This window comes from Hemitrygon akajei, chromosome 17, assembly GCF_048418815.1.
Source record: "Hemitrygon akajei chromosome 17, sHemAka1.3, whole genome shotgun sequence".
In the NCBI taxonomy this organism is placed as follows: Eukaryota; Metazoa; Chordata; class Chondrichthyes; order Myliobatiformes; family Dasyatidae; genus Hemitrygon; species Hemitrygon akajei.
In genome coordinates, this window is record NC_133140.1 from 85383570 (window position 1) to 85398368 (window position 14799).

General features: G+C 47.4%; 1 protein-coding gene across 6 annotated transcripts in view; it reads right to left on the minus strand.

The window, feature by feature from the left end:
* Nucleotides 1-782: 782 nt before the first annotated feature.
* The window catches only part of LOC140740868 (fatty acyl-CoA hydrolase precursor, medium chain-like), a 92148-nt gene continuing 78131 nt past the window's right edge, over nucleotides 783-14799 (minus strand). For all 6 annotated transcript variants that reach the window (XM_073070445.1, XM_073070450.1, XM_073070449.1 and 3 more), the window contains 4 exons: nucleotides 11206-11355; nucleotides 7828-7900; nucleotides 3432-3640; nucleotides 783-1035 (listed from right to left, as the gene is read on the minus strand). In XM_073070445.1, the coding sequence (XP_072926546.1) occupies nucleotides 1028-1035; nucleotides 3432-3640; nucleotides 7828-7900; nucleotides 11206-11355 (440 nt within the window). In that variant the 3' untranslated portion in view covers nucleotides 783-1027. The remainder of the gene's footprint in view (nucleotides 1036-3431; nucleotides 3641-7827; nucleotides 7901-11205; nucleotides 11356-14799) is intronic.

Consider the following 14799-nt stretch of genomic DNA (forward strand, 5'->3'; position numbering starts at 1 on the left):
AACGAGGATTATTCCTGGGCCGAGGGGCCTGTACCGTGCTCTAATGCTCGGCGTTCTAACGAGGATTATTCCTGGGCCGAGGGGCCTGTACCGTGCTCTAATGCTCGGCGTTCTAACGAGGATTATTCCTGGGCCGAGGGGCCTGTACCGTGCTCTAATGCTCGGCGTTCTAACGAGGATTATTCCTGGGCCGAGGGGCCTGTACCGTGCTCTAATGCTCGGCGTTCTAACGAGGATTATTCCTGGGCCGAGGGGCCTGTACCGTGCTCTAATGCTCGGCGTTCTAACGAGGATTATTCCTGGGCCGAGGGGCCTGTACCGTGCTCTAATGCTCGGCGTTCTAACGAGGATTATTCCTGGGCCGAGGGGCCTGTACCGTGCTCTAATGCTCGGCGTTCTAACGAGGATTATTCCTGGGCCGAGGGGCCTGTACCGTGCTCTAATGCTCGGCGTTCTAACGAGGATTATTCCTGGGCCGAGGGGCCTGTACCGTGCTCTAATGCTCGGCGTTCTAACGAGGATTATTCCTGGGCCGAGGGGCCTGTACCGTGCTCTAATGCTCGGCGTTCTAACGAGGATTATTCCTGGGCCGAGGGGCCTGTACCGTGCTCTAATGCTCGGCGTTCTAACGAGGATTATTCCTGGGCCGAGGGGCCTGTACCGTGCTCTAATGCTCGGCGTTCTAACGAGGATTATTCCTGGGCCGAGGGGCCTGTACCGTGCTCTAATGCTCGATGTTCTAACAGGATTATTCCTTGAAACCAGAAAAAAATGCGGACAAGTTGAATGATACATCTTGTCCTTTACTGTAGAGGATTAATGGTACATTATTTCCCAATGTTAAATTTGTAAAAAGAATCATGATGAAAGAAACAGCAATGGTGATGACAAACCCACAGGTCCAGATGGTTTCCAACAGCAGTTTTGAAAACAAGTCGGCCACAACACTGCAGAATACGTGAAGCGTAACCTTCTGAAGCTCTCTTGATCCAAAAGCCGTTCCTTCTATTTGGAAAACTGCACAACTTCACACCACTATTGAAGAAAATTGTTTGAGAGAGCAGACAACAGAGACTGGTTAGCTTGGTATCTGTGGTCAGGAAATTGTCTATCAGACCTCCATGATGATTTTCAGGTGATCAGCGAGAGGTTGGGCCTACAGAGGTTGTTTAGCCTGAGTAAAGTTTTTGAAGAGGCAACCAGGTCAGTGGATATTTAACAGACCTCCACTGGCTCTTGATAATGTCCCCCTCAAAAAAGCTGTTATCATGACTTGCAAAGAAAGAAAATTAATGCAAATTATTCACTTGGCTGCTAAAATGGTGGAGTATCAGTTGTTTGTGGTGAGCATGCTGTGTTGCGACCGGAATTGTGGCGACACTTGCGGGCAGCCCCCAACACGTTTATTTACTTATTTATTGATTGATTGATTTGGCCCTTCAATCCGCACTGCCAGCAACCCACTGATCTATCCCCAGCCTAATCACAGGGTAATTTACAATGTCCAACTAATCTTCTAACTGATACGTCTTTGGACTGTGGGAGGAAACCGGAGCACTCTACGTCGAGGATGTACCATCTCCTTACAGAGGTTGCCCGAATTAAAATCCGAAATGCGCGCCCGAGCTGTAATAGGGTCGCACTAACCGCTACACTACCATGGCGGCTCATCCTTAGATTGTGTTGGTTGTTAACCAACAAATGATGCATTTCCCTGTGTGCTTCCATGTCCATGTGATAAATAAATCTGAATCTGAAATACGGATTGGGATTGGTGAACGGGTCAATATTCAGGTTACAGTGACACTGAGGTGATCTAAATGCAAACCATGTTTCCACACCTGTTAATCACACATACATCAAATATGCACTACCCACACATCACCACCCACTCACACACACACACAACCACCCACCCACACACACACCACCCACCTACACACACACTCACAACCACCCACCCACACACACACACAGACACCACCCACCTACACAAACACTACCCACACACACACAGACACCACCCACCCCCACAAACACTACCCACACACAGACACCACCCACCCACACAGACACTACCTACACTACTCACCCACCCACACACACACACACTACCCACCCACACCCACACAGACACCACCCACCTACACACACACACACACAACCCACACAGACACCCACACAGACACCACCCACCCACACCCACACAGACACCACCCACCCACACATCCACACAGACACCACACACCCACACAGACACCACACACCCACACACAGAGACACCACACACCCACACACAGAGACACCACCCACACATCCATGGCAGGGTGGAGGCATCAAATCATAAAGAAATATTAAGCAAACAGAAGGAAAGGCAGGAGGAAGGCCACCAGGGGCAGGTGAGAGGCAGGCGATGACAAGAGGTAAGAGGCCAGTGTAAGGGTTGAGGCTACCTAGACAGAATATGAGGTGTGCTCCTCCAACTGAGAATAGCCTCATCATAGTAGAAGAGGAGGCCATGGAAGAAGTTAGTAAGGCAGTCTCCTGGAGAGAGACAACACGAGGAAATCTGCAGATGCTGGAAATTCAAACAACCACACACAAAACGCTGGTGGAACACAGCAGACCAGGCAGTATCTATAGGAGAAGTACTGTCGAGACTTCGAGACTGTCAAGACTAACTGGAGAGAGAAACTGGAATGTTTCAGACCAGGCGATCCTTCCCCCAAACCGAGGGAGAAAGCTTCAACACCAGAGATTCAACAGATTCTTTAGTATTCCGAGTCCTGATGAAGGATCTCAGCCTGAAACTTTGACTGTTCTGTTCCCTCCATAGATGCTGCCTGCCCTGCTGAGTTCCTCCAGCATTTTGTGTGAGAGAGAAAGCAAGCAGTGGCAGAGAAGGTGGGAGTGGGTCAGTGAGTGAGACAAGGGGAACATCGGCCATAGGGTAATTGCAAGGACAGCAAGGTGCTTTTACCTGTTACTGATTTGTTAGTGTACCTCACCAAGCCTGGCTGCAAAAGGAGGAAGGTCATGCATGGGGCTAGCAACCCCTTTCCAGCAAATCCCACTGCCAGAGAATCTTCAAAAATCTCATTCCTGGGAGAGGAAGGATCTTCGAAGATGGGCTACTCCTGGAGACAACTTGGAAGAGTGGCTGAGGACAGACGACCTGGCAAACGAGCAGCTTTCGATTGCCTATGCCCCAGTAGGGGAGATGGGTTGAAGAGAATTTGTTAATGAATGAGTTGGGTTAGATCAGCTGAAAGGCTTCTGCACCCCTCATTTTGCTTAACCGGATGGCGTAACCATTCCAGTGGCATTGAGGATACCCAGCTGGAAGCAGGCTCACAGAGTTAGTTCATTTAAGCAGGGGGTTTAACGTGTGCTTGCTGGAGGCTGCAGTTCTACTCTCTGGCCTTTATCACCTGTCGAGCTTTGCTCGGTCTTTGCCCCAGCAAGGTTCTCTGGGGTTTGTTTGATCTCACTCCCAGCTTGGGGATTCCAGACTTTGGTCAGGATTTTCATTCGATGTTCCTTCAGCTTCGTCCCAACTGTCGGCTTCAGGTTCAGCTGCAGGTAGCTCTCACTCTGATCATAGACTGGCCACAGTGCCAGTCCCTCTCCATTGGGGTTCCTGCAAGCAGTAACCTACACATTAGGGGTATGGTTCACTCAAGATTCAACAGGTAGTCAGAACTTCCCAATGCATCACTGGCACCAGCCTAACCGCCATACAGAAAGGTGCTGGAAAAGGGCCAGTAACATCATGAAGGATCCCACCCACCCTGCTCAAGGACTGTTAGTCCCACTCCCATCAGGGAGGAGGCTACATAGCATCCACACCAGGACCACCAGACTCAAAAACAGTTACTTTCCCCAAGCAGTAAGGCTGATCAACACCTCCACCCACTAACCCACCCCTCCACACCCCCCACCACCACTACTTTATCATTTCCAGTCAGTCACCTGATGTACTGACACTCCTGTGCTGAGCGTCACTTTATAGCCACACAATCGATCAATGTATATAAGCTATTTTATGTATTCATATTGATTGTGTTTTTATTAGTATTGAGTGATGTATCTTATTGATTTTTTTGTGCTGCATCAGATCCGGAGTACCAATTATTTCATTCTCCTTTACACTTGTGTGCTGGAAATGACATTGAACAATCTCTCCCACCCACTCCCGTTCCCTTCCCCAAGACGGTGCTGCGTATGGCAGCTGTGTTGTGAGTGCCATTCCAGCTTCACAGTGTACTGCTAATTTCTGCACTTCCTTTCATATTCCTTGTTGAAGAAGCTGATAGTCACATCAGATACGACTGAGTGACTCCTCTGAACATCGGGAAGATGGCATTTACCCGCAACGTGCTTCTTTTGCTACACTGGGAACCCCAGCTTCTGCGATCCATGGGAGGCTCATTTATTACATCACAGCTACCTCGGAAGTGGCGCCAGAGGTGAGGGAGAAGGGCTGTCGCCTGGTGAGGTTGAGACGGCATGCAAATCGACCGCTGCTCACTAGCCTACTCTTGGCTAACATTCATTCCCTGGACAACAAGCTCTGTGAACTGAGAGCTAGAATCTCCTATCAAAGAAACAAAGGAATGTGGAGTCCTGGCTGATGGAGGAGATACCGGATAACACCTTTGAGCCATTTGGATACCCCTCTTCCGGGGGGGTGTATGCGCCCTTAACTCCTGGCGGAGTCGTCGGGGCGCGTCAGGACAAGCTTTTTGCACGAATCTTTTGGTGATCGCTCATCGTACAGTGCGTCTTGGGCATCTGAAACTTGGCGGAGCCCATCCATCTCCAGGCCTTTTTTATACGAGATGGAATTGCTGGCTCGACACTCAACCCAGGCACGGATGGAGAGCGTGCAAGGGAGCTGGGCTGGAGTTCGCTCCAGGTGAACAGGTCTACAAACCTCTGGGAAGAATAAAAGAGATGGGGTGTGCTTCATGCTGACTAATGCTTGGTGTGACCCCCGGAATGTGCATGCTCTCAAATCCTTTTGTTTCCTGGAACTGGAGTACTTGGTGCTGCTGTGTAAACCTTTTTGGCTACCTAGGGAACTCACGGCTGTTATTATCAGAGCTGCGCACATTCCACTGCAGGCTGATACTGAACTGGCTCTGAAGGACCTGTACGAGAACATCAGCATGCTGGAAGACAGAACACCCGAAGGCTGTCAGAGACTTCAACAGAGTGTCGTTGTCTGAAGTCTTTCCGAAATTTTGTCAACATATCCAGGTGAGCACACGGGGAGATAGCACGGCTACTCTCCCTTCCGCAACGCTTACAAAGCGCTCCTCCGTCCGTCATTTGGAAAATCCGATCACTCCTCTGTCTTACTTCTGCCCATGTACAGGAAGAAGCTGAAACAAGAGGCGTCCATAGTTAAAACCGTCCACTGTTGATCCAACCAATCAGTCTTCATGCTACAGGACTGCTTTGATGACATCAGCTGGAATGTCTTTCATGATGAGGATGTCTCCGAGTTCACAGAAAGGGTCACGAGTTTCATTTGGAAGTGCATTGTGACTTTGTCCCCTAAAGATCGGTCAGGGTATATCCAAACCAGGAACCCAGGACCAACAGTTCCGTTCAAGCAGCACTTTCCGCGAGGGACAGAGGTTTCGCTGAAGCTAACCACCAGGAACTCAAGAAACGTGGCTACGATCTACGCAAGGTCATCAAGGCAGCGAACGACAATACAGGGACAAGATCCAGACACAACTCTCCACCAACACACGCAGCTTATGGCAAGGTCTGCACACCATCGCAGACATCAAAGCTAAACACAGTGGCACTGCCAACCTCACAGCCTCTCTCCCAGATCAGCTGAATCTTTTTTACGCTCAGTTTAACGTCACTAACACTGAGCCCCTGAGGCGAGCTGCCGATGTGACCTGCACTTGGTCATCTCTGAGGCTGAGGTACACAGATGTTTCCAAGTGGACAGTCGCAAGGCTGCGGGATCTGACGGCATCCAAGGGCGGGTACTCAGGATGTGTGGGGCACAACTGGCAAGTGTGTTTACAGACAGTTTTAATCTCTCCCTCTCCCAGTGTAGAGTTCCCCCGCTTCAAATTATCCACCATTGTTCCGATACCCGAAAAGACCAAGGCAACATTTCTGAACAACTGACGTCCTGTCACACTCACCTCAATAATAAGCGAATGCTTTGAAAGGCTGGTCAAGGACCACATCTGCAGCATACTACCACCCACACTGGACACCCTACTATTCACCTACTGACACGACCGATCGACAGATGACACAATAGCCACAGGTCTACACTCCGTGCTTACACATCTGGAGAAGAAGGATGCTTATGTGAGAATGCTGTTCTTGGGCTACAGTTCAGCATTCAACACCATAGTTCCATCCAGGCTCGACAAGGAGCTCAGAGACCTCGGCCTTCATCCTGCCTTGTGCAGCGGGATCCTGGGCTTCCTGTCAGATTGCTGGCAGGTGGTAAGAGTGGGCTCCCTCACCTCCACCCCTCTGTCTCTCAACACAGGAGCCCCTCAGGGCTGTGTCCTAAGCCCCCTCCTTTACTCTCTGTCCACCCATGACTGTATCACCACTCAGTGCTAATTAAATTTGCTGAAGATACTACATTGATTGGCCTTATCTCAAATAATAATGAGAAGTCACCACCCTGACACAGTGGTGTCAAGAAAACAACCTGTCCCTCAATGTCACAAAAACAAAGGAGCTAGTTGTGGATTACAGGAGGAAAGGAGACGAGCTAGCCACTATTGACGTCAATGGATCTGGGGGTGAAAGGTTGTACAGCTTTAAGTTCCTCGGCATATAGATCACCGAGGATCTCACGTGGTTTGTACGTACCGGTCGTGTGGTGAAAAAGGCACAACAGCACCTCTTTCACCTCAGATAGTTGAAGTATGGGCCCCCAAATCCTAAGGACTTTCTACAGCGGCACAATTGAGAGCATCCTGACTGGCTGCATCACTGCCTGGTATGGGAACTGTAATTCCATCAATCGCAGGACTCTGCAGAGAGTGGTGCAGACAGCCAGCGCATCTGTAGGTGTGAACTTCACACTATTCAGAGACATTTACAACATGTGTAAAAAGGGCCCAAACGATCATTGGGGATCTACATCACCCCAAACACAAACTGTTCCAGCTGTTACCATCCGGGAACCTGTACCGCAGTATTAAAGCCAGGACAACAGACTCTGGGACAGCTTCTTCCACCAGGCCATCAGACTGATTAACTCATGGTAATACAGCTGTATTTCTATGCTATATTGACTGTCCTGTTGTACAAATTATTTATTACAAATTACTATAAATTGCACATTTAGACAGAGACATAACATAACGATTTTTATTTCTCATGTATGCGAAGGATGTAAGAAATAAAGTCAACTCAATTCAATTCACCAGGTCTCACCTATCACCTGGCAGCTTTCCCTTTACCCCCAGCGCCCTGCCTTCTAATTCTGGCTTCTTCCCCCTTCCTTTCTAGTCCTGATGAAGGGTCTTGGCCCAAGAATGTTTATTCCTCTCCGTAAAGGTTGCCTGACTTGTGGAGTTCCTCCAACTTTTTTTGTGTGATTTACTGTGAAGCACTCAACAAGGCAAACAGCTCAGGTTCCGCAGACGTTCCGTCACACTGCACACCCACCACTGCCTACAAAACGCACTGCGGTTTGCCACCCAGGGGACTCTGACAGTAGCTCCCCAATGAGAGGGGAACTGAGAGCCTAGAGCACTGCAGTATAGAAAGAGACCCCAGGTTGTCCATCCCTCCAAGCCCTCGAGAATCAAACATGTTGCTTACCCAGTCTTGGCAAAGTTGGCCCAGTATTTCATTATAGTTCTGCTCAATGCCATCTCCTCAGCAGTCATACTCCCTGGAAAAGTCACACCATCAATGAGACCTCTGAGGCTCGGGCCTAGCATGACACTGAGAAACTGATAGCAATCGAGGTCAGTCACCTTTAAGCGTATCCGCAGGGGATAACATTAACACAATGTGGGGATGCTAGGTCCCGCAAGTGAAGTTAGGGTAAACAAAATCATGACGGGTATAGATTGGGTAAATGCAAGCGGACTTTCTCCAGTCAGGATGGCTGAGACTAGTACTTGCAAAAAAATTTTACAGTGGTGTCGCCAGGACTTGAGGACCCAAGTTATAGGGAAAGGCTAATTTGGTTTGGACATTATTTGTGGAAGAATGAGGAGATTTGACAGAGAAATTATGCGGGTTATGCAGTAGAGAGGGTAAATGCAAGCAAGCTTTTCCACTGAGGAGAGTCTGGACTTAGAGGTCATGGTTTAAGGGTGAAAGATAAAATATTGAAGGGGAACTTGAGGGGGAACTTCTTCACTCAGAGGGTGGTGAGAGTGTGGAATGAGCTGCCAGGAGAAGCGATGGATGCAGGTTTGATTTCAACGTTTAAGAGAAATTCGGATAAGTACATGGATGGGGGAGGTATGTAGGGCTATGGTCCAGCTGCAGGTCAATGGGACTAAGTTTAGCATGGACTAGATGGGCCAAAGGACCAGTTTCTATGTTATAGTGTTCTATGACTATGCAGAGCAAATGGGGAGGAGAGTGTGGGAAGGGGAAGTAATGTATCAGGGCAGTACCAACAAGTCTCTAGAAACATAACACCAGCCTGGACAGATTAACCTGCCCACTGGCATTCCCTCAACCTCCCTGAGCACAACCCTCTCCACCCTGGCACACTCTGGCTGCAGTGCACGCTGTCTCCAAAATGCACTGGATACTCTCATATCCAAGTCTCACACCGCCCTGACTTGGAAATATGTCACCGATGCTTCATCATCGCTGGGTAGAAATCCCAGAACTCCCTCAAAGTGAAAGTTATTGTCAAATGCACAAAAAATGTGTGCACAGATGCAATGGAAAAGTTTACTTGCAGCAGCATTGTGGGTCCATCACGGGTCAAGCCCTTCCCACCATTGAGCAGTCTCCATGAAACACTGTCACAGAAAAGCAAGATCCATCTTCAGGGGCCCCACCACCCAGATCATGCTCTCTTCTCGCTGCTGCCATCAAGAAAAACGGACAGGAGCATCAAGACTCAACCACCAGCTTCAGGAACAGTTATCATCCCTCAACCATCGGGCTCCTGAACCAAAGGGGATAACTTCACTCAATTTCACTTGCCCCATCATTGGAAAGTTCCCACAACCAATGAACTCACTTTCAAGGATTCTTTGTCTCATGTTCTTGATATTTATTTTTGTTTGTTTGTTTATTTATTTATTTATTTATTTATAATTTCTTTTTGTTTGTGCAGTTTGTTGTCTTTTTCACATTGGTTGAATGCCCAAGTTTGTGCAGTCTTCCATTGATTCAGCTATGGTTATTATTCTATTGATTTAATGAGTGCACCCACAGGGAAATGAATCTCAGGGTTGTATATGGTGACATATACGTACTTTGACAATAACGTTTCTTTAAACTTTGATCACAGGCACATAGCATTATGTAAGCAGCATTCAAAAGAAAAGAGTAGAGAATTTGTGGATGCCAAGTCATTGGTATATTAAAGGCAGAGGTTGATAGATTCTCGTTTAGTCAGGGCATGAAGGGATACAGGGAGAAGGCAGGAGATTGGGGCTGAGAGGGAAAATGATTCAGCCATGATGAAATGGTGAAGCAGACTCGATGGTTCAAATGATCTATATTACCTTGAGATTCATTTTCTTACAGGAATTTACATAAAATAAAGAAATACAGTAGTGTTTATTAAAAAGAACTATACATAAACAAAGCAACACACTGGATAGAAGAAGGGTCTTGGCCCAAAACGTCGACTATTTATTCCTTTACAGAGATGCTGCCTGACCTCCTGTGTTCCACCAGCATTTTGTGTGTGTTGCTTTGAATTTCCAGCATCTGCAGACTTTCTCATGGTTACACATAAACCAAGACTGACAAAGAACCAATGTGAAAAAGAAGGCAAAACGTGCATATTTTAAAAATGCTGATAACGTGAGTTGTAGAGTCTGTAGATTGTGGAATCAGTTCAGAGTTGTGCTGAGTGAAGTTATTGACGCTGGTTCTGGAGGCTGATGGTTGTTGGGGAATAACTGTTCCTGAGCCTGGGGGTGTGGGACACAAGGCCCCTGTACCTCTTGCCTGATGGTAGAGGTGAGAAGAGAGTATGGCTTGGATAGTGGTGTCCCTTGATGATGGATGCTGCTTTCTTGGGCCAGCACTCCACGTAAATGTGCTCAGTGGTGGGGAGGGCATTGCCTGTGATGGATTGGGCCTTATCCACTTTCTCGAGCCTTTTCCGTTTCTACTTCTGGGGTGCCACCGAGAAGGTGATGCGTGCCTGCAGCTACGCTGGACAACATCAAATACTCCAGTTTCAGTCTGCTACAGCTGAGAACCACAACTACATCGAAGGTCTGTACAGTCAGTAACGTTATTTTAATGGGACTAAAAAAATCTATCACTACCAAAAATCGATGGAACTGGAATGGACTCTGGTCACCGGTGCTGACACACTTCCCTTTTAGGATGGCAGAAGAGAGGATGCCGAGCTGAGCTAAAGGTTCATTCAAGGAAATGTGGTTTTCGGCTCCCAATGCCAACCATCTTGCTGGCAAATACAGTTCTGGTAAATAAGATCTCAGAGCTGGGGCGCTGTACCAGAGGGACATTAGGACCATTTGTGTCTGTTGTTTCATGGAATCTTGGTTAAAACCTTCATTCTAGACACAGCCATTCAGATTGACGTGTTCACAGTACACTATCAGCATAAGACTTTTATATTATATATTTAAAAAATCCGTAGATACAAAACAGTCCGCAGATTCCTAACAGACCTCAGCTCCTCACCAAGTAATAGGAAAGTACACAGAACTGTCGGACTGAGAACGGAGGGTTGATGTTTTTAATTTTCTTTCCTTTAGAGGCACAGCATTGTAACAGGCCCTTCCAGCCAAACGAGCCCGATTGCACCACGAGTAAAATTAACCTACTAACCCGTATGTCTTTGGAACGTGGGAGGAAACTGGAGCAGCCGGAGGAAATCCATGCGGTCATGGGGAGAACGTACAAACTCCTTACAGACAGTGGCGGGTATTGAACTCACGTCGCTGGTGCTGTAAAGCGAATGCGCTAACCGCTACACCACCGTGCCATCCATTCAATGTCACTGAAGGGTTTTCTCACCGTTTATCAAAATGTCTCCATTCCAGAAAGCACTACCAAAGACATATCCAAGCTCGTCTCCGTGGTCAGCCTTCACAAAATCAGGGCGGCTCTTGCTAAGGATACTCGTCCTGTGCTGGAACTCGTACAGATAGACAGGACACCTTGCATCTGAGGAGGGAAGACAGAAAAATTAGAGTCTTATTACAATCGCTCATTTCTCTCTGATACAGCAATCTTGCCCTCAGGTCCTCAATTCTGTTCTCCAGTGACTGCACATTTGCTAACCAGATGCTGGGTAGAGATTAGATCAGTGATTAAGAGACTCCCTCTGCTGTCAGCACAGAGACTATATGTTCTCCCCTTCCCGGCATGCATTGCCTCCAGTGCTCTGACTTCCACCCACATTCCACAGACGTACGGGTTACGTCAATTAGTCATGTGTGTGTACTTGGACGGAGTGGTCTTGTGGGCCTCCCCGCCTGTTTCTGTGCTGTATCTCAAAATAAGAACTAACCCCCCAGGAAGGGCAGGGAATGGGGACACTGAAACATGATGAAAAGGTAAGACATCGGCCCCTTGGAAGAGCAGTTAGTGTGGTTCTGGAGTAGTGAGGTTCTGGAACTTTCTGCCCGAATGGGTGATGAAGGGAGGTAGAAACACTCCCCAGTGAGGGATCACTTGGAAAGCACATTTCAAAGACCACAGATTGACACCCTGGAAGTGGGATTTACCCAGTCAAAGTTCAAAGTAAACTCATTATCAAAGTCTCCATACGCTACCCCAAGATTAATTTCCTTGTGGGAATTCACAGTAGATTCAATGAAATACAATAAATTAATGAAAAGAGTGGAGGATCGGAAAATCGGAAGGGATAGGAAAATGTGACAGAAGATTAGAAGATGTTGAATCCTTGTGAGTTGAGTTAAGAAACTGCAAGGGTAAAAGGACCCTGATGGCCTCCCAACAGTGACTGGGAGGTGGACCTCAGATCATAATAAGAAATAGAGAAGGCGTGTCAAAAGGGCAATGTTATGATAATCATGGGAGATTTTAACATTCAGGTCGATTGGAAAATCTAGTTGGTAATCGATCTCAAGAGAGTGAGTTTGATAAATGCCTAAGAGATAGTTTTTAAAGCAGTTTGTTGTTGAGTCTACTAGGGGATCAGCTATACTGGATTGGGTGTTATGTAATGAACCCAAGGCAATTAGGGAGCTTAAAATAAAAGAACCCTTAGGAGCCAGTGATCACAATATGATTGTGTTCAACTTGAAATTTGATAGGGAGAAAGTAAGATCTGTGATGTAGCAGTATTTCAGTGGAGTAAAGGAAATTAGGTTGGAATGAGAGAGGAGTTGGCCAAAGTAAATTGGAAGGAGCTGCTGGCAGGGATGTCAGCAGAGCAGCAATGGCATTTGTTTCTGGGAAAAATAAGGAAGGTGCAGGACGTGTGTATTCCAAAAATGAAGAAATACTCATAGAAACATAGAAAACCTACAGCACAATACAGACCCTTCAGCTTACAAAGCTGTCTCGAACATGTCCTTAACTGGAACCACCTAGCCCTCTATTTTTTTTGAAGCTCCATGTACCTATCCAGGAGTCTCTTAAAAGACCCTATCATTTCTGCCTTCACCACTGGCAGCCCATTCCATGCACTCACCACTCTCTGCGTAAAGAACTTACCCCTGACATCTTCTCTGTACCTAATTCCAAGCACTTTACAACTATGCCCTTTCGTGCTAGCTATTTCAGCCCTGGGAAAAAGCCTCTAACTATTAACACGATCAATGCCTCGCATTATCTTGTACACCTCTATCAAGTCACTTCTCGTCCTCCGTCGCTTCAAGGAAAAAAGGCCGAGTTCACTCAACCTATTCTCATAAGGCATCCTCCCCACTCCAGGTACCATCCTTGTAAATCTCCTCTGCACCCTTTCTATGGTTTCATAGAACAAAGAACATAGAATAGTACAGCACATTACGGGCCCTTCGGCTCACAATGTTGTGCTGACCCTCAAACCCTGCATCCCATATAACCCCCCACTTTAAATTCCTCCATATACCTGTCTAGTAGTCTCTTAAATTTCACTAGTGTATCTGCCTCCACCACTGACTCAGGCAGTGCATTCCACTCACCAACCACTCTCTGAGTGAAAAACCTTCCTCTAATATCCCCCTTGAACTTCCCTCCCCTTACCTTAAAGCCATGTCCTCTTGTACTGAGCAGTGGTGCCCTGGGGAAGAGGCGCTGGCTGTCCACTCTGTCTATTCCTCTTAATATCTTGTACACCTCTATTATGTCTTCTCTCATCCTCCTTCTCTCCAAAGAGCAAAGCCCTAGCTCCCTTAATCTCTGATCATAATCCATACACTCTAAACCAGGCAGCATCCTGGTAAATCTCCTCTGTATCCTTTCCAATGCTTCCACATCCTTCCTATAGTGAGGCGACCAGAACTGGACACAGTACTCCAAGTGTGTCCTAACCAGAGTTTATAGAGCTGCACGATTACATCACGTCTCTTAAACTCTATCCGTCGACTTATGAAAGCTAACACCCCGTAAGCTTTCTTAACTACCCTATCTACCTGTGAGGCAACTTTCAGGGATCTGTGGACATGTACCCCCAGATCCCTCTGCTCCTCCACACTACCAAGTATCCTACCATTTACTTTGTACTCTGCCTTGGAGTTTGTCCTTCCAAAGTGTACCACCTCACACTTCTCTGGGTTGAACTCCATCTGCCACTTCTCAGCCCACTTCTGCATCCTATCAATGTCTCTCTGCAATCTTCGACAATCCTCTACACTATCTACAACACCACCAACCTTTGTGTCGTCTGCAAATTTGCCAACCCACCCTTCTACCCCCTCATCCAGGTCGTTAATAAAAATCACAAAAATTAGAGGTCCCAGAACAGATCCTTGTGGGACACTGCTAGTTACAACCCTCCAATCTGAATGTACTCCCTCCACCACGACCCTCTGCCTCCTGCAGGCAAGCCAATTCTGAATCCACCTGGCCAAACTTCCCTGGATCCCATTCCGCCTTCTGACTTTCTGAATAAGCCTACCGTGTGGAACCTTGTCAAATGCCTTACTAAAATCCATGTAGATCACATCCACTGCACTACCCTCATCTATATGCCTGGTCACCTCCTCAAAGAACTCTATCAGACCTGTTAGGCACGATCTGCCCTTCACAAAGCCATGCTGACTGTCCCTGATCAGACCATGATTCTCTAAATGCCCATAGATCCTATCTCTAAGAATCTTTTCCAATAGCTTTCTCACCACAGACGTGAGGCTCACTGGTCTATAATTACCTGGACTATCCCTACTACCTTTTTTGAACAAGGGGACAACATTCGCTCCCTCCAATCCTCCGGTACCATTCCCGTGGACAACGAGGACATAAAGGTCCTAGCCAGAGGTTCAGCAATCTCTTCCCTTGCCTCATGGAGCAGTTGGGGAATATTCCGTCAGGCCCCGGGGACTTATCCGTCCTAATGTATTTTAACAACTCCAACACCTCCTCTCCCTTAATATCAACATGCTCCAGAACATCAACCTCACTCATATTGTCCTCACCGTTATCAAGTTCCCTCTCAGT